This window comes from Choloepus didactylus, chromosome 14 (assembly GCF_015220235.1).
Source record: "Choloepus didactylus isolate mChoDid1 chromosome 14, mChoDid1.pri, whole genome shotgun sequence".
In the NCBI taxonomy this organism is placed as follows: domain Eukaryota; kingdom Metazoa; phylum Chordata; class Mammalia; order Pilosa; family Megalonychidae; genus Choloepus; species Choloepus didactylus.
Window position 1 is genome coordinate 42,891,973 of NC_051320.1, and position 24,680 is coordinate 42,916,652.

At 34.4% G+C, this 24,680-nt stretch overlaps 1 protein-coding gene across 1 annotated transcript in view; it reads left to right on the forward strand.

Moving 5' to 3' along the window:
• CNBD1 (cyclic nucleotide binding domain containing 1) overlaps positions 1-24,421 on the forward strand; it is a 423,545-nt gene extending 399,124 nt beyond the window's left edge. The window contains exons 11-12 of the mRNA XM_037802596.1: positions 21,161-21,228; positions 24,329-24,421. Of these exons, the coding sequence (XP_037658524.1) occupies positions 21,161-21,228; positions 24,329-24,421 (161 nt within the window). The remainder of the gene's footprint in view (positions 1-21,160; positions 21,229-24,328) is intronic.
• Positions 24,422-24,680: the final 259 nt, after the last annotated feature.

Consider the following 24,680-nt stretch of genomic DNA (forward strand, 5'->3'; position numbering starts at 1 on the left):
GAGAGCTCTAAGTTAAACCAAGGCCTTTAATTAATAGTATAATTATAAAAATGTGCTATCATCAATTGTAACAAATTTTCCCCATCAATGCAAGGTGTGTGTGGGGGGGAGGGGGATGTGTGGGACTCCTGTATTGTATGCATGATTGTTCTTACAACTTCTCTAATAAAAGAGATGGTGGCATACTTCCCTAATTGACCAAACAGATTCAGTGCAACTCTTATATAAATCCCAACCTGCTATTTTGCAGAAAATAATGACCTGATTCTAAAATTCATATGGAAATACAAGGAATCCAGAATAGTCAAAACATGCTTGAAAAACAAGTATAGAGTAGGAAGACTCATGTTTCCTGATTACAGCACTTAACTAGAAAGCACTGTAGTAGTCATAGAAAGATAGAAATATATGTCTATGGAGTAGAAGTGAGAGTCCAGAAATATACCCTAATGTAGTGAGTTGAATAGTGTTCCCCCAAAATTCATATACCCCCACAACATCAGAATATGATATGATCCTATTTGGAAATGGGGCTTTGTAAATATGATTACTTAGGTTAAAATGAGGTCAAATTGTTGAAGGTGGGCCCTAAAATCAATGACTGATGCCCTTATAAGAACAGGAGAGGACACATAGACACACAGTGAATATGGCAATGTGAGGATGGAGGCACAGATTGGAGTGATACAGTCAAGGAACACCGAGGATTGCCAGGAGTTGCCAGAAGGTAGGAAGAGGCTAGAAGAAAATCTCTGGAGACTTCAGAGGGAATGTAGAGGATTTTCCTCTCCTCTACAGGTTTCAGTAGGAGCATGGCCTTGTCAAAACCTTGATTTTGAACTTCTAGCCTGCAGAATTGTGAAAAAATAAATTTATATTGTTTTAAGCCACTAAGTTTGTGGTAAATTGTTAATATAGCCCAGGAAAACTAATCAGTCTTATATTTCTGATCAATTTATTTTTGGCAAGGTACCAAGACAATTTAATAGAGAAAGAAAACATTTTTGAACAAATGGTGCTGGGCCAACTGGATGTCCACATGCAAAAGAATGAATTTGGACCTACTTTATACCATATGTAAATATTAACTAAAAAATTGATCAAAGATAAATGTAAGAGCTCAAATTGTAAGATTCTTAGAAGCAAACATAGAATAAATCTTAGGGACTATGGGTTAAGTTGTGACAACTAAAGTAAAGATGACAAAAGGAAAAATGGATAAATTAGTCTTCATCAAAATTAAAATATTTTGTTCTGCAAATGATACCATCAAGAATGTGATAAACCAACCCACAGAATGGGAGTAACTAATTTGAATCATATCTATGATGTGGGACTTTTAGCCGAAATCTATAAAGATCATTTACAATGCAAGTAAAAAAATGAATGATGAGTCTGAATAGACGTTTCTTCAAAGAAGATATACAGATGGCCAACAAGCACATGAAAAAGATGTCCAACATCATTAGTAATTAGGGAAATGCAAATCAAAAGCTCAGTTTGATACCACTTCACACCTGTTAGAATGACAAAAATAAAAAAGACAGACAATAAAAACTGTTGGCTATGATGTAGAGAAATTTAAATTCTCATACATTGCTGTGGGGAAAGTAAAATAGTGCAGTCTATTAAAAACACTGGCAGTTCTTCAAAAAGTCAAATATACAGTTATCGTATGACCCAGCAATTAGATTCCTAGGTATGTACTCGAGAATTGAAAACATATGTCCAAACTAAAATTTCTGCATTGATTTTCATAGCAACATCATTCATAATATCCAAAGTAGAAACAATCCAAATGTTCATGAAATGATGAATGGATAAATGAAATATGGATATCCATACAATTTCAGCAGTAAAAAGGAATGAAGTACTGAGGCATGCTAAAACATGTATGAATCTTTAACACATTATGATAAGTGAAAGAAGCCAGTCGCAAAAGATCACATATGGTGGAGTCCATTTATATGATTTGTCTAGCATAGGAAAACACATAGAAACAGAAGGTAGATTAGTGGTCTTCTAGGGATGGGGAAAGGGAGGAAGGAAGGAGGAATGACCACTAAACAGAAAGGATTTCTTTTGGAAATGACAAAAATATTCTGAAATTAGATTGTGGCTATGGTCGCACAACTCTGTGAATATAATAAAAGCCATTGAATCATACACTTTTAAGTAGGTAAATTGTACAGTGTGTAAATTATATCCTAATAAAGCTGTCAATTTTTTTTAATGAAGATGATGGCTTGGACTAGTATGGTAACATTGAAGGTGATTAGAAGTGGTCTGACTTGGAACATTTTGATGTTTAAAAGTGACATTTTCAAATGTTTCAGATTAATAAATTGAAGGCCATGCCTATAGGTTTTTCTGGTGCCAGGGCTATGATATGTCTCTGAGGTTTGGGCAGAAGTATTAGAAGGATGGGGATGACATTTACTGGAATGGAGAAGATTAGGAGTAGAGCAGGCTTGGGGCAAGAACCAAGTTTATTTTTATGCATGTTAACTCTAAGAAGATTAGAAGATTAGGGGTAGAGCAGGCTTGGGGCAAGAATCAATAGGTAGACACCAGACTGTTGTTTAGGAGAAAATGGGAGCAATTCATACTGACAGGACTCAAGTCACATTTTGACTTTTAGTAACACTGAATCTCTGAAAACAGTCCATCTGTGTTTTCAATTGGATATGACCAAGTTGTCTTAATTTTTTCCTAGAGTAACAAAGATGGGCGTATGCAAGAAGACATACGCAGTAAATCATTATTAGTCATTGTGTTTTATCCAAAATGAATTAAAGTTTTTAGAAAGTATCTATTTTGTAATCAGGACTAGAATTTGAGGATTTCCAAGAAACATAAACCATTGTTTCTTCTCCCAAAAAGAATGTGAGCCACACAGGGAAATAATGTCTGGCTTGCAAGGAAAGAAATCATGACAACAAAATAACAGGCACTTTAAAAATTAATGAGGGACCATTTAAAATTAATAAGAGATTATATATGAGATATAATAGACCAATGGAAGGTAATTGCCAAGATGACTGGTAGAAATCATAAGAGTCATGCCACAGAGAGAGAGAAAGATACCCATGTATTGGCACAGTCAGAGAACTGTTTGCCAATTAAATGTGACTTTGTCTAGGACTCAAAAGACAGCAGTTCTGGTGATAAAATAGTAATAATAATACACATAGTCCACAAATAAATAAATTAAAATGGGCCCGTAATAATGGAACTTGATCAATAATGAGGGATCAGGAAAGAGACATTTACTGTGATGTGAAGGATGGGTGAGAGTGGAGGAAGAAATTTACAGAGATAGAAAAACCTCATATGTGAGAGCTTTGTGATGTGGTAGATTGGAGAAACTAAGAGATCAGTGGGACTAAAAGAGCAAGAGCAAGAAGAGTGGTGCAAGCAGAAGCTGGGAAGATCAGGATGAATGAGACAACGTCAGCGACTTCGGCCTGTTAAGGATTTTGCATAATCAGTCTTCAATCTTTGAATAAATTAACATCCTAGCTGCTAAGCCTCACCCTTGCTTCTTCCATTTGTTGACTCTGAGCTTCAAGTATCACTGGAATTATGTTTCTCTCTCCAACAGTTTTATCCTGAACATGTCTCCAACTCTGATTTTCTTCATTCTGGTTTCTCCATTTTTCAGTGCCTACCTGCATTTGAGTTTCTGTGAATGCGCCAACTTCTTTTCCCTTATTTCCCATCCCCGCCCTTTCCTTCCCTTCCTTTCTGGACGTCTTCTCTTTTTTACCAGTTTTATGGGGTTGTACATATTTCATATGTATTAATATTTATAGGTAGGCACTTTATAGTGTTTCTTCTTTAACTTGACCCAATTCCACGGTGGTCAATTAGCCATAGTAATACATAATACAAAGCCAATAGATACCAACAAAATGGGAAAAAAAAAAAAAAAAAAGAATGAACCAATGAGAACTGTTTGTGGTTTTTTTTTTCCCTCTATCCTGATCTTTTGCATTTGTACTTTGCAAAGTTTGTTTTTACGAACCATGCAATAATACTTATGGAGCAGCTTTTCTTTTACATTCCAGGTCATGATATCTAATCTATTTACTCTCTAGACCCGTGAACTTTGGCTTCTACAATCAACCACCAGCCTCATCCTATCATTTCACCCCTGCTCCAATCATGCTTTGTGTTCCTGTGTAGCCCTAGTAATTATTTTATTTTGTTTTCCTGGTGGTAGAGCAAAGTTATTAGGAGCTTGGGCTTTGAAACAAAAATTACTTGGGTAACTTACTGGCTTTATGAGTTTCAGTTTGCTCATTTATAAAGTAAAAAAATAGTAGTACTTCATAGGTGTGCTAGCATGGTGTCTGATACATGATAAGTATTTGATAAATATTGGTTTAGGAATAAAAGAATGCAAAATTATCATTTTAACAGCTATTATATCCATTAAGTTTATTGTTTGCATAGTTCCAAGTTTATTTGTCCTAGAGTTGAGGAATAATGTGTTTACAAACGTGGGAGGAGTAAACCACATCCAGTGTAGAGATGTTTGCTTAACTTGCTCAGCAAAACCACTTTCCTAGTTGTATGTGTTGCTTCGTCTGTCATCTTGATCCAATCCCCTAATGTTGCCATACTTCTAAAGCCAAACTTTTTGTTTGTTTTGTAAGGGTGAAATCAGAGCAAAAGATATGAAATTGAAGTGCTATTTTGCCGAAGTGCTGGGAAATATGGATGAAATGTAACTTTGCCACAAAACAATTTACCTCTATACTTGTCAACAGTTCATGACAACAGACAGTTTATTTCTCTTTCTTGGAAAGTGCTGGATACATATGAAATACATTTTTTGGGTCAGTCTTTACAATTCCATGTAGATTGCCTTTCTTTTATTGCCAGATTAATTAACCATTAGAAATTATGATCATGGCTTCATTTCCACTGTAATTATATACTGATGATTAAGTTCCTATCATCGATTTTGTCTAAGTTTTTAGATAGCATCTTTATATTGTGTTATGGATTACACCTGGATTATGGGTTATATTATAGGCCAACATTTACCTTCGTGCAAATGTTTCCTTGTATTGATGGGTAAGAGGTGTTTTCAATCTTCTTATATACTTATTTTCTGAAGCCATTGAAACATTTATAATTAATTTTGCTGGTTAAACCTTTATAAATTACAATTTTTTTCCATTTCTGGAATCATCTTACTTTATCCCTGTGTTTTGACAGATACTTTTGGACAGTGTTTATCAGATAAAATAGAAATGTCCCTAGTTCTGTGTGAACCTACTTGTGGGATAGTTTTTTGACCATTATCTGAAAATGTAATCAACACTATCCTATGTCTGTTTTAGTGGTGTATAGTTAACCTGCATTAAAATATACTTTGGTGTTGCCTCTCTATTTTCTAAAACACTCTTCAGCATATTACTCTCAGTTTCATATCTTTCCATAAAACTATATATCTATTTACATAATCCATTTTCTCTTTTAACCTGTTACATCCCCCTTTTACTCTATCCCAGGCATGCGTTTCATTGGTCCAGGTCTCAGGGAGGCCTGTATGGCTGGATATGATGCCTCTGCCTTAGAACTTTAAATTCACCCTGTTACTAATGCTCAGTCCATCAGGTGGTAAACATAGACTGACTTAAGGTTTCTATATGCCTTTCTTTCATTTTCTCTGATGATTTGTTGGGATTTAACTCCATTATTAATGTCCTTTTCAGACCAAGAGGGACCATAAATCTAAAACAAACTTACAGATTTTATTGCTGTGACTTTCAGACCCACCTATCCTCCTGTGAGGAGAAAAGAGATTTTTTTTTTCTTCTTTTAATAGAGATTATTATTCTTCAATGCTTAATTCTTTAATTTAATTGAGGGGGTTCTTTCCCCCAGCTGTTAAAAATGAAAAAAAATACATTAATTCCTTTTATTTATGCCATTATAATAGGACAAGCATATTTCTGTTTTCGTTTTGTGTCTTGATATTAGGTGTGCCTTTAGTTTAATAAGAAATTATTAATTATTGAGTTGTTTTTTTCATATATATTAATCAAGGAAATTCTTTTATCTATAAATATGCTTTTATATATAAATATGAAGCAGAGGCTTTAGCAAGTGAAGACTTTAAAACAACTGCCAAATGTTGCTTGTCCTGAGGATGCTCATAGTCTAGGCCAGTCTTGGGTGCTTTGCGTGTACATATATGATTTTAAGGTCACTTGGACACTGTTCCTGTTTTCCTTTCCTGCTCTTGCCCAAAACCTCCCACCTCTTCTCTCAGAATTTTATGAAGAAAATTCATTTAATCTGGTATAAACGTATCTGGAAGAAAGCTGTATGATTTTGCATTTAAGAGCTTTGGCTCTGGAGTGAACTGTGAGGTTCCAAATCCTGGAATTTACATTCTTTGCCATCCTGGATAACTTATGAAACTACTCTAAAGCCCCTGTGCCAAGGGTTAAGTCAAATGGGAGCAGGGGCAACATTCACAGTGTTTAACACTTGTGGAAGAGCGCAAGCCGTGATCCATTCAAAAGAATGCTCATCAGAGCAAATTCCTGAAGGACCCCAGAGAAGCCAGCCATCATGCATTTAGTTATAGGATTTGTGGGGAGTCCTGGGATCTGAAGAAGTCGAAGTAGGTAGGATGTCAAGGTAAGTAGGAAGCTTAGGGAGCTTTGGCTGCTATTATTTTTCAGCTGGTGAGGAAGCATTTCAGTATTTTAACATTTGGTTTAACTGAAGTGGAGTAACCCAAAATGAATTTAATTTCACATTGGAAATTAAATTAATCAGATCTCTTCTAGATCCGGTTTTCTAAGGGAAAGAGCAATGACGTCTAAAAAGGATAAAAAGCAAGATGTAATCAGATGCATTGGAAAGGACAAAGAAGAAATGGAGCCCCCCCAAATCACATTGCCTACTTCACAAATTAATAATCAGTGTTCTGCCACCAGCAGTATCACCTTACATAGGTCATTCTTGTGGGGAGATCCTGTTTGTGCCTTATGTCCCATTGTTCTGCCTGAGACTGAGTCTCCAGTATTTCCATAGGTTGATTCTGTGACCTAACATTTAACCTTCCCTTACAATCCTTTTCTGTTTAAGTTAACCAGATTTAATTTCTATTGTTAGCACCAAGAACACTAACTATTAAAGGAACTAAGACCAGGACTGGATTGCTGGAAGTGATATACCCTAACATATATGATTGATTTGCCAGAGGATTTTACCATTCCTACGTAGAAAATTGAAAACATGGTTATGATATATTTGGTAAAATTATGGTTTGTTGTATGTTTGGAATAAGACCAATGATAAGAATTGTTAAGAAAATATAAGGATCATGTGGTGTGTTGATTAATTCTTATGACTATCATTAAGATTTGTCAAGGAACAGATAAGCTTAGGCCAGTCTGAATACAGGGAATAAAGCTAAGACAGTTTTTATAGTAGACATTCTTTTTTCCTTCCATTGCTATCCAAATGGACTGAAAGTCTGTTAATTTACTTATTTGATTTGTTGAAAAATATACTCATACGTAAGTTTAAAGTCTGTTATTCTGAGACAGAAAGAATGGTATTCGAATATAAAATTATGATGCAAAATAAATTTAAACTTTTAAGCTTTTTGCAAATATCTCTGGTTAACCCAGTGATTTCTACTTAACCACACATGGCATTTTAAACAACAGTGATGCTTTCCTCCCAGTCCCTGAAATTCTTATTTAATTAATTCTCTTAGAGAGCAGTTTGAGTCCTGTTTTTAGATAAGTTCCTTAGGTGTTTCTTGAAAAATGATTATTTCTCAGTGAAGTCTCAGTAATATAGCCTGGAGGACAGAATCATAATCTAGATTTTGGCTTATCTCAGTTTGAAGCCATTATTTATGAATGGGAGAGTGGTTGGCACACAAAGCCTTGCTGCTAGGTGGCAGAAACGCCCCCACTTGAAATCTGTATATAAATATGATCTTTGAATGTGTGTATTAGCCAATCAAATAAACCTGAAGCAAATATACTGGAAACCTACTGAGGTTTTTAAGATAACTGTATTTAAATAACTTAATCTAAATATTGCAGATAAAAGGTTTTGATATTTAATTACTAAAGCAATACACAGATTCCAAAATTTACAACAAAATGAAGTACACTGCTTAAACCTGGATTCCTTCTGAAAGGCAAAGCTCCATAATACCCATCCCAGATGTGGCCACAGTGGAAATAGACCAGGGGGTTCATCACAGATGCCAGAACTTCAGGCCTCTTTATTGGCTGACCAAGGAACCAACTTCTCTGTTGCCCAATCTGATCTATGATATGTGCTGTGTACTGAATGTTGGGCATTGTTTCCCATTCTTGCCTTTTTCAAATGTTATTTTTTGAAATTTATTTAACCTGTTCTTTTGTCAATGATTAGTATTTCAGCCAGAGGTTTCTGGGCCATGAGGAGCTGCATCCAAACATAACTAAAATGTAAAAACATCATTTCCCGTGATCTTTGAGCTAGAAGCAGTAATGCAAGTTGCCTCTTATTTGGTAGGGAGTTAGTGACCTTAATTTAGCAAAGAACATTTTTGAGGTTTACATATGGGAAGTAAGCTATGTATAAACATTGAGTTGCTAACATCAATTATGCTTTTCCTCATTAATGAACACCAACAACATTTGATAATTGACCTCAGATTTATGGATATGTCTTATTTGTCTAAGGGTCCTGTATTCCTTGTGAATAACTGGTTCAGGAAAGGGCAGGTGGTTAATCCTGACTAATTAATTACAAGGAAGGTTTGCTCAAGCCTTTTGGAAGCATTCATTCAATCAACCCTAAAACTTGCCCTGTCTCTAGATGAGTGTACACTCATTGATTTCCTATTATTTAAGGCAGTTTGGGTTAGGTTTTCTTTTAACTGCAGCTGAAATTGACAGAGTTGACATAAAGACCAAGCATGAGCAAGGGCACAGAAGCAAAATATCATCACAGGGTATCTGGGAGAATAAAGTTTGTTCATTTTCCCTGGATTGTAGTCTTTGATCCAAATTGTATCATTTTGCATGGAACTGGAATAGTTGGCAACAGTCAAATCACAGAGGGTTTTCTGGAGCTATGTTAAGGAGTTTGTTGTTTATCCAGTTGGAAATAAAGTGTTTTAGGGAAGTGAAATGGAAAGATTGGAATTCAGTTACCTGTGGAATAAAATAAAGGACAGATAGGAGAGAAGAAGACAGGATGGCAAGAAGGCCATTTCGTAGCCTGTTGCAGTCAAAGTAGTTAAGAGAAAAAATATCGAAGAATGGAGATATTGCTGTACAACACATAATGTAATATTTATATTATGAAATTACATTGACTCTTAAAGTAAATGTTCATTTATTTATGTATCAAATTCAATACACTAGATATTCAAATAAACAAGCTGAATTGAATTTGTTGTTAGCAAATTATTTTTCAGGTTTCCTCATAGAAAATACTTTAAAGTAATGGTGGAATCAGAAGCTCTATTATAGAAACTAAAAAGAAAATCTTTAAAAATATGAAAATGTAAAAGCATGTGGATTTATTTTTTTAAAAGCAGCCCTATTGCTGATGTTTTTGTCAAAATTTCTTTAAAAAATATAGTATAAGATCCATCATGAAACATTTCTTCTGGTGTCCATAAGGTTGGATTGTATCTTTTTCTTTCCATTTGTGTTTCATGGCATATGTCATGACCACCAGGGATTATACTATTAGCATTCTTCTAAAATTTGTGTTACTTGCTGTAGACAGAAGGGGGGTGGGGAGAATATGGTTGGTGGAGAGGAGTTACTTCCATCCATTGCTGAAGCTTGCTGAGTCTGTTATCCCAGGAGAGGTTTCTGCCACTACCCCAAACTCTTGAACTATTTGTCCATTTTCCTCTACATTAAACACAGAAATGAAATAATAGAGAAAATAAAACCGAAAACAGCTTTTCAATCAGATATATTTGGGTCCTCTTTGAGATTTTTTGAATGTTGTTTTACTTATGTCAGACTGGATTTCCCGTATATGTGACTATAATGTGTACCATAGATTCAGTATTCTTTTGATTGTGACAATTAAATGAAATATTGCATGTAAATTACCTTGCACAGTGTAGGAGTCCAAGGCCCAGGCCTCTCTCTGACATTCTGTGAAATCCGAAAGCCCACAGCAGCCTGTGTGATGTGGGTCAGCTAATGTTTAAGCTAACCTCCTAAGGACAGAGGGGTGTGCAGATGGCCAACGTGAGGTAGGCACCGGGCTCTCCTCCGTGTAGGACGTCAGCCTGTGCCCGGCTGTCTCCCGGAGCCCTTGAGGTGTTATCAACACCCTGAGGATAGTTAATCTTTCCTGTATGTCACAAACCCCTTCCCAGTCATGTCTCTATATCCTCATACTTGTTGGAATGTCTTTGTTTTGGGCCTCTATAACTGGCCTTACTAATTCCTGCCTAATTGCAGAGAACTTTTACACTGAGCTCTGAACTGTCCACAGTCAGAGTAGCTTCACTGACTTCACTCCTATAAGTAAGCCATAATAAAGTTTGTCTCACTTTTTTTCTGGAGTTTCCTTCGTCTCCCTGCCGGACCAGCCTCTGTGGGCCAGAACACACGGTGTAAGCACTCACTTAAGAGAAGTGTGTTTTATTATCACTATTTTTGTTATTATCTTTACTACAACAGCTATGACTAGTAGTAGTAGTCGTACTAGTGATTAGCAATAGTAGTTGTACTGAGAGCTGGACACCAGGTGTTTTCTAAGTAAATCCAGCAAATAACTACAGTTTTAAGGTGTGTCTCTTAATGCTGTAACACAAATGTGTTGTGTTTTAACAGTTCTTTTGGATCCCTGGATGCATTGCATCTAATAAAAATTTTGTTGTTCTTAGTGATAAGGGTACCAGACACAGTCTCTGAAAGCCAACTCCCCAACCCTCATGATGTGGTTTACTTACAGTACAAACAGTACTATGTCAACAGCAAATGACCATGATTTATTAACAAGGTGTTTCTTTTAGAATATACTTCATATGTCCAGATCAACCATGGACCCTGTTAGAGAGTGGACTGCTGCCAGCATTCTGGTGAGGGATCCAGGAGAGATGTTTGACTAAGGCCAGTGTCAGGGAGGGCAATAGATCAGGAGAGAACAACACAGCAGGAAAGTACTTGGCTGGACATTTTTATGATTTGAATTTGGGACTGATTGTGGCACATAAAATACTGAATTAGTGATTTTGTGTCATCCAAGAAACTTCAACAGTTCTGAAATGAATTGATCATCTTTTGTCACTTACGTGTTTCCTCAGTTTGTACTTTGGTACTTAAAAAAGAAGTTGTTACCTATCTGTGATTGCCAACATTCTGGCCTTTTTCCTGGTTCTTGACAAGACTAAGTACTGACTCCCATTGCCTCCAATTCTTACTCCAGTCTTTTTCTGGGTGACATTTGTGGTGTTGAAATTGTTTGACAAAATTCTTCTTGCTGCAAATTCCTTGAAATCAGTTAATGCAATTATGCTGGGCTTAAAATACCCCCAAATTTCTTCCTTGTAAATGTGGTTCTTTTTGTTGATTTAATTTATGCCCTGTTTGGAACACTGAGTCTGTAGGTCCCACAGTATGTCTGTCTGCATTTATGTTGGTTTTGTTTACCTGTCTGTATATTTGGTTGAGAAGTGGAAATGCTGATGCTCTCTTTCCAGGGTGTAAGAATACTCAGCAACTGCCTGTCGTATGATTTACTACCATCTGTTTATTGCTAACAGATCATCCTTCCTATTTAATCTTCAGAAGGCCATAATGTTTTTCCAAAAACTTCCCCCAAACATGGTAGAGCTCCATTTTAAAAGCAATACTTTTACTTCATTTCTGTGCATGCATTTGTTTATAGGGCTCCACCTGCTCACTTTTGTCAAGTGCTTTGATCATAACCTGACTGAGTTATATCTAGGAAAAAGCAGGGAAGAATTTCTGAGTCATAAAACTGCTATCACACATATAAGTGCTTGGTTGAGGGAAACATAAATTATTTCATTCATATAAAAAGTGTACAGATGATCCTGTCTAAAATTCTACCTGCAGAACTAAATAGACTAATCATTGTTGCAAAGAGGAGAGGGAATAGGTATAATAATATCAGTGCAGACTTTGGGTTGAGCAAGACTTGGGTGCAAATCAAATCTCAAATGTGTACAGGTTATGTGATTTTAGGCAAGTTACTTAATCTATATAAACCTTGGTCTTTTTTAGCAAAATATTTACTATAAAATGTCATCTTGTGGGTGACAGTGTGATTGTGAAAACCTTGTGGATCGCTCTCCCTTTATCCAGTATATGGATGGATGAGTAGAAAAATGGGGACAAAAAAACTAAATGAAAAATAGGGTGGAATGGGGGGGATGATTTGGGTGTTCTTTTCTATTTTTATTTTTTGTTCTTATCCTGATTCTTTCTGGTGTAAGAAAAATGTTCAAAAATAGATTGGGGTGATGAATACACAAATCTATGATGATACTGTGAACAGTTGATTGTACACCATGGATGATTGTATGGAATGTGAATATACCTCAATAAAACTGAATTTAATTTTTTTAAAAAAATGTCATTGTGTAGGTTAGAAATAGTGTATGGAAAGTGCATGGCAAGTAAGTGTTATTATGGTGAGTATTATTTACAGAGAAATGATTAGGAGGAATACAAGGCTCCTTAGAGAAACACTGTAGTTTTATGAGAGGCAACCATTTCCCTTTATTCTGCCACAATATCACAAATATGTATGGAATATATTAGTTAATAATGCACTAATGATTTATTATTGCCTAAAACAAGGCTACATCTTTTCTTAATCTTTGATTTTGTGAAGTACCCAAATGAGTAAATGCTAGAAGGATATGGTATGAAACATTAACACATGGAAGGAATAAAGCAGGGGAGAGGTCATAAGCATTACTCATGCTATACATCTCTTGAAAACCCCACCCCTGAGATATGAAAATTTCTTTGCCATGGAAGATGGCCAACAACTTCAATAGCAGAAGGAAAACCTATATTCAATATTCTGCAGCCAACTTGCCCAGGTTACTTTTTCAGATTTGTTACTGTATTAGATTCTCTTGTGATCCATGTTAGAAATATTAGAATAATTCATATATTTTTCACCAGTTAAAACTTTACCTCTGGTGAACACCAAACATCTGTTCTCTGGTAACACTTGAAGAGCTTTTAGGGAGACTGATCATCCAATGACAAGTTGAAATCCCTGCATATTTGAGTCTTGCTGTCAATATATTTCTCTGTGGACCTTGTAGTAGAGCCCTTCTCTTGAGGATTCATCAATCTACAAATGTTATTTTGATTGCTTGTATCATTCCAAACATATTTGCTCTTAATTCGCTAATCATACAATCAGGAGGAACAGTACAAGACTATTCATTTAATTACCTGTATACAAGGACATCATCTCGGCCATTAATTACAATCTTTGTTCATGTAGGAAAACCCTTTTTTTTTTGTAAAAACGTTTTGATATCTATATTATAATATTAATAACTAATCTATATTATAATATTAATAACTATTGGTTGAAAAATACCTAAGCATAAAAAGGTACTGTGAATTCAATTATATTTTAAGTAGTTTTGTATTAATGAAAAAAACTTCTCAAAGAATTTGAAAAATAATACAACTGTATAGAACATTCGTTTTCTACAGACAGTGTACTTTATATACGGAGTCACAAGACACTGGTAATGTCTCCCAGGTTACCCATTATGCATAGCCCTAGATTGAGCACCCAGGTGTAAACCACAAGTGTGTGGATGGAGTTCGAAAAAGATTGTTATTACTAAATATTTTCTAATATACTCTGGAGGAAATGCTCCTTTATAATTCTCAATATAAAGTCAATGAATAACATTTTTATAATAAACCTTTTTGAATTGAAGGCTAACATATATACATAAAAGTACACAAACCGTAAGTGACCAGATAGGTCAGTGTTCACAAAATGAACACATTTGTTATGTGTTCATCACATGATGATGCTTAAGAAATAATTCGCAACACCCCAGAAGCCCTTTCTTGACCTCTCCCAGTTACTACACACTTCTCTTCCCCAAAGTGAATCACTAGCCTCACTGTTAACTCCACAAAGGAGTTTTGCTTGTGTTTTGGATGTATATTTTTCTCTTTCTTTGCTTAATATTGTGTTTATGAGATTTATCCATATTGTTACTTATATCAATATTTTATTTTTATTGCCATATAATATCCTCTTATCTGAATATACTAAAGACTATTTATCCATTCTGTTTTTGTTGGATATTGGTGGTGTTTCTAGTTTTTGTCCATTTTGTGTGTGAAAAAAATGCTGACATGAACATTCTTGCATTCCTGTAAATGCCTTTTATTGCACCAATTGCAAATGAGCATGTGTGGCAGAGTGGAATTGCTAGGTTATTATACATATGTTCAGCTTTAGCAAATACTGAGAGTCAATTTTTCAAAGTGATAGGTTCAGATTTTCATTCCAAACATCCGTTTATAAGATTTTCCATTGCTTCCAATCCTTGTCAACTCTTGGTAGTTTCTATTTTTTTTTTTTTTACTTTTAAGTTTTTGAGTAAAATGATGCTCTCTCACTGTGGTTTCAATTTGCATTTCCTTGAAGAATAAAGAAGTTAAACAATTTTTAAAGTATATTTATTGATTATTTGGATATCTTATTTGGAGAAGCACCTATTCAAGTCACTTGCTTATTTGAATATTGGCTTGTCTGTATTTTTATTAATATGTAGATTTTTAAATAACTTATATATGAACCAGATGTATGTATTGCAAATATTTTCTCCCACTTCATGGCTTGATTTTTTACTCTCTTAATGCTGTGAGTAGATAAATTTTTAATTTTAACACCATTCAATTTGTCATTTTTTTCCTTTATAGATAGTGTCTTTTGTGTGCTTTGAAAGAAATTTATGCCCACTCCATATTTTTTAAGATGGTTTTCTATATTGTCTTCAAGATATTTTTCCTTTATTGTGTTATGTTTCCAGTTTTCTTTTGTAATTTACCTTGGATATATCATATGAGTTAGGGGTCAAATCCTTATTTCCAACACAGATATCTGTTTTCTTGAGGAATATTTATTGAAAGCAACCTTTGTTTACTCACTATTTTGAAGCAGTGTTTTTGTGTATATAAGTGGTCTGTTTTCAGACTCTCCTTTCCTCTACTGGTCAAATAGTTCTACCCTTACGTCAATACCAGGCTGTCTTAGCTTTATAACAAATCTTAATATTTGTTAATAAAAGTCCTTCACATTGTTGTTCTTTTTAAAAACTATATTGCTTATCGATGGCCCTGTGAACCTTATACATTTTAGAATCAGCATATTAATCTCTGCCCAAATCTGCTAAGGTTTAAAACTGCATTGAATCTTCAGATCAATTTGGAGATAATTGTTATCTTTTCAATATAGATTCTCCTAATCCATGAAAACAATGTTTTCCATTTCTTTAGATTTTTAAAAATCTCTCTTAAATGGCAGTATTTAATATTCTGCTAGATTTATTCCTAGTTACTGATATTTTCTAATGTTATTGTACATGGTATTTTAAAATTTTCTCTGTTTCTGCAAGTATATAAAAATAAAGTTGATTTTTTTCTTGAACTTTTGTCCAGAAACTTGCTAAATTTACTTTTTAAAATTTACTTTTTGAAAATGTATCTTTTGAATTTTCTGTGCATGTGGTCCTTTCTGTGAATGATGAAAACGTTATTCCTTCAATTGTAATATTTGTATCTTGGTTTCTATTTTCTTGCCTTTTTGCACAGTCTGGGTCTTACTGAAATTGTTGAATTAACATGGTGAGCACACTTCTCTGAGTCTCAAAACCAATATAAGAGACCAAACTTAATTATTTACATTGTTCATTATATTTGCTCAAGATCTTTTTAAGATATCCTTTAGTATTTAAGAAACATACTTCTATTCTTAGGTTACTAGGAATTTTTATCAGAATATTTTTCTGAATCTATGGATTTGATTTTTCTCAAACGGTTATGATTTTTCTCATATCTGTTAATACTAAGCATTTATCACTTAGTAATGGTAAACCAAACTTTCATTCCCAAAATAAATCTTCTTTTGTTGTGATTTATTGTCGTTTGAATATATTGCTACATTTGGTTTGAAAATAAATATATATATTTGGATTTTTCATCTGTGAGAGGTTTTCTTTTCTTTCAATATTCTTTTTTATATTTTAGTATCAGGATGATTCTGGTCTCAGCAAACAAGCTGGGAATAATTCCTTCTTTCTCTATCATTCAGAAGTATTTGTGTAAGATTTGTGTTTTTTCTTCCTCAAGTGTTTGAAATAATCAATTAGTACAAGCAGCTGGGTTTGGGGTTGTCTTGAGGGAATATTTTTATGTCCTTATGATCTTTAGTGATGTGCCATTCTACCTTTCTGACAATGGGAAGTTGTTCCTTCTCTCTTTTGTTCTTTAATCAATCCTGCCAGGGTCTATCCCATTTTTAGTCTTTTCAAAGAAGCATATTTTCAGTTTGTTGATTTCCTGTATTGCACTTTTGTTTCTGTCCTTAATCCCTGTCGTAATACTTATTATTTCCTTCCCTTTTTATTACAATGTTAGTCCTCTTCCATTTTTTTATATAGGTACTTAGAAAATTGATTTTCAGCTTTTTTACTTTCCTTTGTATTCAGTTAAGGTTTATATTTCCCTCTATGAGTTTATCCCACAAGTTTTGATCTATTCTTAATACCGCTACAATATTTTCTTATTTCCCTTATTTTTTTCTTTTCTAAGTGGCTTATTTAGTCATGTGTTAGTTAACTTCTAAATATATGCTATCTTGTAATTATTGTTTTGTTGTTTATATCCAGTTTAACAAACTTAAGATCAGAAAATCCACAACTGCATGATTGCAATACTCTGAAAATATTCGGATTTGCTCTAGGGCAAAGTGTCTGGTTAATTTTTGGTAAATGTTCCATATGGTTTTTAAAAATTTTTTAAACTTTTATTCTGAAATCTAAAATTTCCCCCTTTTAATCACATTTGGTTATATATTTCAGTGCTGTTCCTTCTTTTCACAATGTTGTGCTACCATCACCACCATCCATTACCAAAACTTTTCCATCACCCAAAATAGAAACTCTGTGCAATTTAAGCATTAGCTCCCAATTCCCTAATTCCCACCCATGGCCTCAGTAACCTATATTCTAGTTTCTGACTTCAAGAATTTGTTTATTCTAATTATTTAATATCAGTGAGATCATATATTTGTCCTTTTGCTTCTGGCTTATTTCACTCAATATGATGGCTTCACGATTATCTATATTGTTGCATGTATTAGGACTTCATTCCTTTTTACAGCTGAATACTTTTCCGTTTTATGTCTATACCGCATTTTGCTTATCTATTCATCGGTTGATGGATGCCTGGGTTGCTTCCATCATCTGGAAATTGTGAATAATGCTGCTGTGAATATCAATGTGCACTGTTCATGTCCCTGCTTTCATTTCTTCTGGGTTCATACCTAGTAGTGGAATTGCCAGGTCATGTGGCAGTTCTATACTTAGCTTCCTGAGGAATCACCAAACTGTCTTCCACAGTGGCTGCACCATTTTACATTGCCACCAGTGATGAATGAGCGTTCCTACTGCTCCACATCCTCTCTGACAGTTATAGTTTTCTGGGATTTTCTTAATAATAGCCATTCTAGTTTGTGTGAAATGATATCTTATTGTGGTTTTGATTTGCATTTCCCTAATAGCTAGTGATGCTGAGCATGTTTTCATGTGTTTTTCAGCCATATATGTTTCCTCTTTAGAAAAATGTCTATTCAATTATTTTGCCCATTTTTTAATTGAGTTTTTTTGTCTTTTTATTGCTTAGTTGTAGGATTTCTTTATATATTCTGGATATTAAACACTTATCGGATATGTGGTTTTCAAATATTTTCTCCCATTGAGTAGGCTGTCTTTTAAACTTTCTTAACTAAGTTCTTTGAAGCACAAAAATTTTCAATTTGAGGAGATCCCATTTATCTATTTTTTCTTTCATTGCTTGTGCTTTGAGTGTAGTTTAAGAAACCATTGCCTTTAATAGGATCTTGAGGATGCTTTCCTACATTTTTGTCTATAAGTTTTATGGTCCTGGCTCTTACATTTAGGTCTTTGTTCCATTTTGAGTTAATTTTTATAAAAGGTGTAAGGTACGAATCCTCTTTCATTCTTTTTTGAATGACTATCCAGTTTTTCCAGTACCGTTTGTTGAAGAGAGTGTTCTCTCCCAACTGGGTGGACTTGGGAGCCTTATTCAAAATCAATTGACCATAGATGTGAGGATCTATTTCTGAACTCTCAATTCAATTCCATTGTTTGATTATATCTATCTTTATGCCAGTACCATGCTGTTTTGACCACTGTAGCTTTGTAAGATGCTCTAAACACAGGAAGTATGAGTCCTCCAACTTCATTCTTCTTTTTAAAGATGTTTTTGGCTCTTCAGGGCTATTTGGTTTTCCAAATAAATTTGATAATTCACTTTTCCATTTCTGCAAAGTAGGTTGTTGGCATTTTGATTGGGATTGTGTTGAATCTGTAAGTCAATATGGGTAGATTTAATGATACTTATTCTTTCAATCTGAGTACACATAATGTCCTTCCATTTATTTAGGTCTTTAATTTCTTAGCAATGTTTTGTAGTTTCTGTGTACAGGCCCTTTACATTCTTGGTTTAATTTATTCCTAGATATTTAATTCTTTTAGTTGCTACTGTAAATGGATTTTTTTCTTGGTTTTCTCCTTAGTTTGCTTATTACTAGTGTTTAGAAACACTACTGATTTATGCATACTGATCTTGTGTTCTGCTATTTTGATGAACTTGTTTATTAGCTTTAGTAGCTTTGTTACAGATTTTTCAGGACTTAACTATATATAGGATTATGGCATCTCCAACTAGTGGAAGTTTTAATTCTTTCTTTCCAATTTGAATGACTTTTATTTCTTTTCCTTGCCTAACTGCCCTAGGTAGAACATCTAGCACAATATTGAATAACAGTGGTGACAGTGGCATCCTTATCTTGTTCCAGATCTCTCTCTCCTGTCTTTTGATTTCAGCCTGCAGAGCTCCCTTTAGTGTTTCTTATAGGATAGATCTTTTGTTGATGAACTCACTCAGTTTCTGTTTATCTGTGAATATTTTAAACTCTCCCTCATTTTTGAAGGGCAGTTTTTCCTAGAATAAGGAATTCTAGCCTGGCAGTTTTTCTCTTTCAGTACTTTAAATAAATCATACCACTTCCTTCTCACTTCCATGGATTCTGATGAGAAATCAGCAGTTAATGTTATTGCTGTTCCCTCCTGTGTAATGAATTGCTTTTTTCTCTCTTTATCTGTTACATTTAACATTCTGATTAATATGTGTCTCAGAGTAGGTCTATTTGATTTATTCTCTTTTGAGTACCTTGCACTTCTTGGACATGTATATTTATGTCTTCCATAGAGTTGGGAAATTTGGGGTTACTATTTCCTCAAATATTCTTTCTGCCCTTTTCCCTTCTCTTCTCCTTCTGGGACAACCATGACGTGTATGCTTGTGCACTTTGTTCTATCATGAAATTCCCTGAGATTTTGCTCAATTTTTTCCAATCTCGCTACTAGGTATATACCAAGAAGAATTGAAATCAAGGGCTCAAAAAGATAGTTGCACACTGATGTTCACAGTGGCATTATTTACAGTTGCCAAAAGATGGAAGCAACCCAAGTGTCCGTCAAATGATGAATGGATAAACTAAATGTGGTATATACATACAATGGAATAGTTTTCAACTGTGCAAAGGAATGAAGTCCTGATGCATGTGACAACATAGATGAATACTGGGGACATTATATGAGTGCGATAAACCAGGCACAAAAGGAAGTGTATTGTTTGAACTCAACTATATGAACTGAATTATAATAAGTAAACTCATAGAGATAGAATCTTGAAGATAGGTTACCAGGGGATAGATTGGGTAGAGAATGGGGAGCTGTTGCCTAATTAGTACAGAATTTCTATTTAGGTTGATTGGAAAGTTTGGGAATGGATGATGGTGAGTATAATTAACAGCACTGAACTATGTATGTGAATTTGGTTGAAAGAAGAAGTTTTGCATTGTGTATGTTACTAGAATGAAAGTTAGAACATAAAGATGGGAGTATTGCAGATGATGAACTGGCATTAATAGTGCAATTATAAGGATGTTCTTTCATGAATTATAGCAAATAGACATCACTATTACAAGATGCTTATAATAGGGTAATATATGGGAAAAATATACACCTAATATAAACTATGTGCTATAGTTAATAGTACAATTTCAGTATTCTTTCATCAGTTGTAACAAAGGTAGCACACTAATGGAAAGTGTCAACAATAGGTGGTATACGGGAATGTATTTTTTTACATGACGTTTCTGTAAACCTACAACTTCTCTAATTAAAAAAATAATTTTTAATAAACATTATGCTAATTGAAAGAAACCAGGCATAAAGGCCATTTATATGAAGTGTAAATATAAATAAATCTAGAGAGACAGAAATAGATTTGTGGTTACATAGGACTAGGGAAGGATAGAGAGATTGAGAGGTGACTGCTAAGGGGTATGGGGTGTTCCTTTCTGGAGTAATGAACAGGTTCTAAAATTGATTGAGGTGATGAGTGCACAACTCCGTGATGATACTGAAAGCTAATTATTGCACACTTTGGAAGGATTGTGTGATTTGTTAACATATCTCAATAAAAAAGCATTTAAAAAAGGGGGAATAGCTTTCAAATAGGCAACCAATAGGGTCTGCCACACGTTAAGTACTAAAAAATTTTCAAGTTTTGATTATAAAGTTATACATTGTGCAGATAACTAGATGAAATATTGTATACTAAATTTCTCTATGATTATCTAGTTGTTTAGGAGAATGTATTTAGGAAGAAGTATCCAGGAGTCAGTTTTGTTATTAGGGAAAATCCAATTTTGTGTTCTATTTCAAAATATTGATAAAATTAACAACTTCTCTACTTTTTGCTTATGTTTATTACTTTTCCTTATATTCTAAATATTCTTTTGTTTTCTCTAGAATTAGACCCAGTGACCAAGCAACTTATGCTCCAAACAGCTAAACCAACTTTTAGTCATCTGACAGATGTAAGTAAAATGTGAAAGTTATAGTAAATATTACTATTTATAGTAATGAAATGCAAGTATTTAATATCTTTAAAGTCTAGTAGCCTTGCTACTAAAATCACTACAATATTATCTATTCTCTAGGAATAGGATATTTGTAAAGTTCTTCTGTCAATTCATCCACCTACTTCTGCATTTTAATGTTACTAATGGTAGTATTTTTGGTAACATGGAAATTTATAACAGACTACAAAATGTTCATAGCCTCTTTCAATAAATGTACACCATAGAATGTCTTAAAATTTTACATATTTAAAAAAAGCAGTACAAATATTTAAATGGATTTTTCAAAAGCTGTCTCATTATCTTTTGTTTTAGCATGTCTAGTTTATGTGAATAAAGTATTTGTAGTTATAACACATATACTTTATGCATTCTTTATAAAATTCATATTTATGGTATTTCTGTAGAATGCATGAGGACTGCTATGTATTAGTCCATGCTAGAATATTTAGTTAGTTCATGCTATAATATTTTTAACTTTTATAAGAAATGTGATTAAAACCTGTAATGTAGCATATAGAGGGTATCTAAGTCAATAGAATTCCAAAGGGGTCCAGAGAAGGCCAGATTGCCTGGTGGTATTGCTCCTTGTGAAAAGAAGGTAGAACCTGAATGATCTAAATATCCCAAAGGCCACATGTCTAGAGTGGATATTTGCAAAATACTTGGCAGACTATGATGTGCAATATGAGGAAATGGTAGAAAAGTCAAAGAGAGAAGACAAAGGATTGGCTGTTTAACCAAATAGGGTCTTTGAGGACCAGAATACCTAGAGGCAATTTTAAAAAATTGAATGGTGTCATATGCAATGCCAACACTCCCCTTTGTCTTCCCTTGAAATCCTCAGTGAAATCCATGAGTCATTCCGATGCTTTCATTATTTCCGTATGGTTGAATTTGAACATATGTTGAGTTCTCCTTTAAAACTGAAGAGTGGTGTGAACAGGAGTTCCCCAAAGAGAGTGCTGTCTGGATTATCTTTTGAGAACTCAGCTGAAATTTGTGAATTAATGTGCAGCTCTTAGAGGCATTTTGGATTAAATCATCATGATGAAGTGAAACAAGAGAGTTTCCTCACCATAATTGCCAGATGACACAAACCATGTTGGTAGTTGGCATCTTACCTCTTAGAAGGAGGACATTATGAGATGAGCATTTGCTAAGTTCACAGTTCAGCTCTTGAAGATTCAAATAAAGTGTTAAATATATGCAATGTTCATGTACCTGAGTGCGAAAAATGAAGACATATCCTTAAATTTTAAGCTGTAAATGGAAATGTAATTAAGTAATAACAGTTAACCAGGATTGTAGTAAGAAGTTCATGACTGATGTCACTGGTAGAGATAGAATTCCATGGAAAATGTATTCTATTATGTGGTTTAATTATCAGTCAAGTATTAGAATGATTTGTTGAGGCCAAAATCTACCAGGAAATAGAAAAAAGTAAGTGGAGTGCAGGTGTCAGTCACATTGGAAAAATATTTTGATTTGTTATTAGAACATACCACTGAAATGCTCTAGAGTGGTAAGTATGAAGTAGAGAAAAGGAATTACAAAAACATTTGTAAAACCAGTACTAGTAATTCCACAAGGGAACTTCTGGATATGCTAAGCTGAACAAGCAGTGAGGATCTCTGGTTCCTGTACAATACTATTTTTTTTTTAATTTGAGTATTAAAAAATAAATAGCTGAGCTCAAAAGAAGGAAAGGTAGATCCTACAGGGCCAAAAATATAAAGGAAATGCTTGGCAGAAAAATACTGAAACAGTTGTAATAACCCAAGGTGGGTTTCAAATTGTATATAAGCTCCTATGCTAGAAGCTGGTGCTTTAGTAATCAGAGATAGCTAATGTTGGGAAGGGAGCAGGCACCAAGACCCAACTAAAGTAGGAGCCTCAAAACGCTGCTCTGTGTATGAAAATGAGATGTGTATAGCTTTGCCCACCAAAATTGCCACAAAAGCTGACAAGGAAAATTGTGTTCACTCAGGGAAAAAGTAGAGAAGAATCACTAGAGTAAAGTTGAAACTCTGAACCTTCACCTCACCTAAACATGGGATGCAAATTTATAATGTATTGTTCTGGTTTGCTAATGCTGTCATTTGCAAAATACCAGGAAATGGATTGGCTTTTTTAAAGGGGGGTTATTTGGTTACAAAGTTACAGTCTTAAGGCCATAAAGTGTCCAAGGTAAGACCTCAACAACAGGGTACCTTCACTGAAGGATGGCCATAGGTGTCCAGAAAACCTCTGTTAGCTCGGAAGGCACGTAGCCGGCATCTGCTTTCTCCCAGGTTGTGTCTCAAAATGGCATTCTCCAAAATGTTGCTCTTGGGGTATTTTGTCCTCTTTTAGCTTCAGCTCTTCTTTAAAATGTCACTCTCAGTTGCTCTGAGCAATTTCTGTCTGTGAACTCTTTTTATAGGACTCCAGTGATTTAGTAAAGACCCACCCTGAATGGGTGGGTTAACATCTCCATAGAAATTATCCAATCAAAGGTCTCGCCCAGTTTATTGAGTCACAGCTCCATGGAAACACTCAAAGATTCCAGCACTAATATGTCTGTCCCCACAAAATTGCATCAAAGATAATGGTGTTTTGGGGGACATAACACATCCAAACTGGCACATATATGTTGTCCTATTAAGTTGAAAAATGAATATTAGAAATAATTCTGGAACAAGTATATGAATATTAATAGCAACAAACTGTAAACAACACAAATGGCCAAGAAAATTAGCCAGATGGGTAAAATAATGCATATTCTTTCCGAGCACTAATGGAACATTTATAGAAACTGAAATATGCAGAGTATAAAGGGATAGCAAAAGTACCCATGATTAATGCCATCTAGATGGAATTCTTTGACCAATATGCAATAAAATTAGTAATCAATAACAAAAAAAAAATCACATATTGCCCTAAAGGTGGACATGTCTCAGTTTTGGTGGCAGTTTATTATAATGTGGAGATTAGCCAGGTGTAAGAAGACAAGATTCTGCTCTTAAGCCAAAAAGAAGGATAATAAAAGACCTCTAGATTTGTTTTAAAATTCAAGAGACTTGTAATGATCCCTATAATAAAATGGTGTGGAGAAAACTTTGGAAAATCAAAATTAGCCAGTGATAGTCACTTCAAGAGTGATTTATAAGCCTTCCTGGAAAGAATTGAATTCATTTAGTGCCCAAGCTTCCCCTCAAATCTGTGTCTTAGTACAGCTAATTGAGGAGGAAGATGATTAGAGGTAATAATGACTGTCCTTGGTAGATAAAACAGTAATAGATGAGTTGAAACTACAACTGTCAGTTCTAACTAGGCAAGCTGCAGAATATGGACATATGGCTCAACCATCTGAGGTCAGCTTTTCTGGAGCCCAGAAAAAAAACATCTAGAACTTACTGTGGACACGA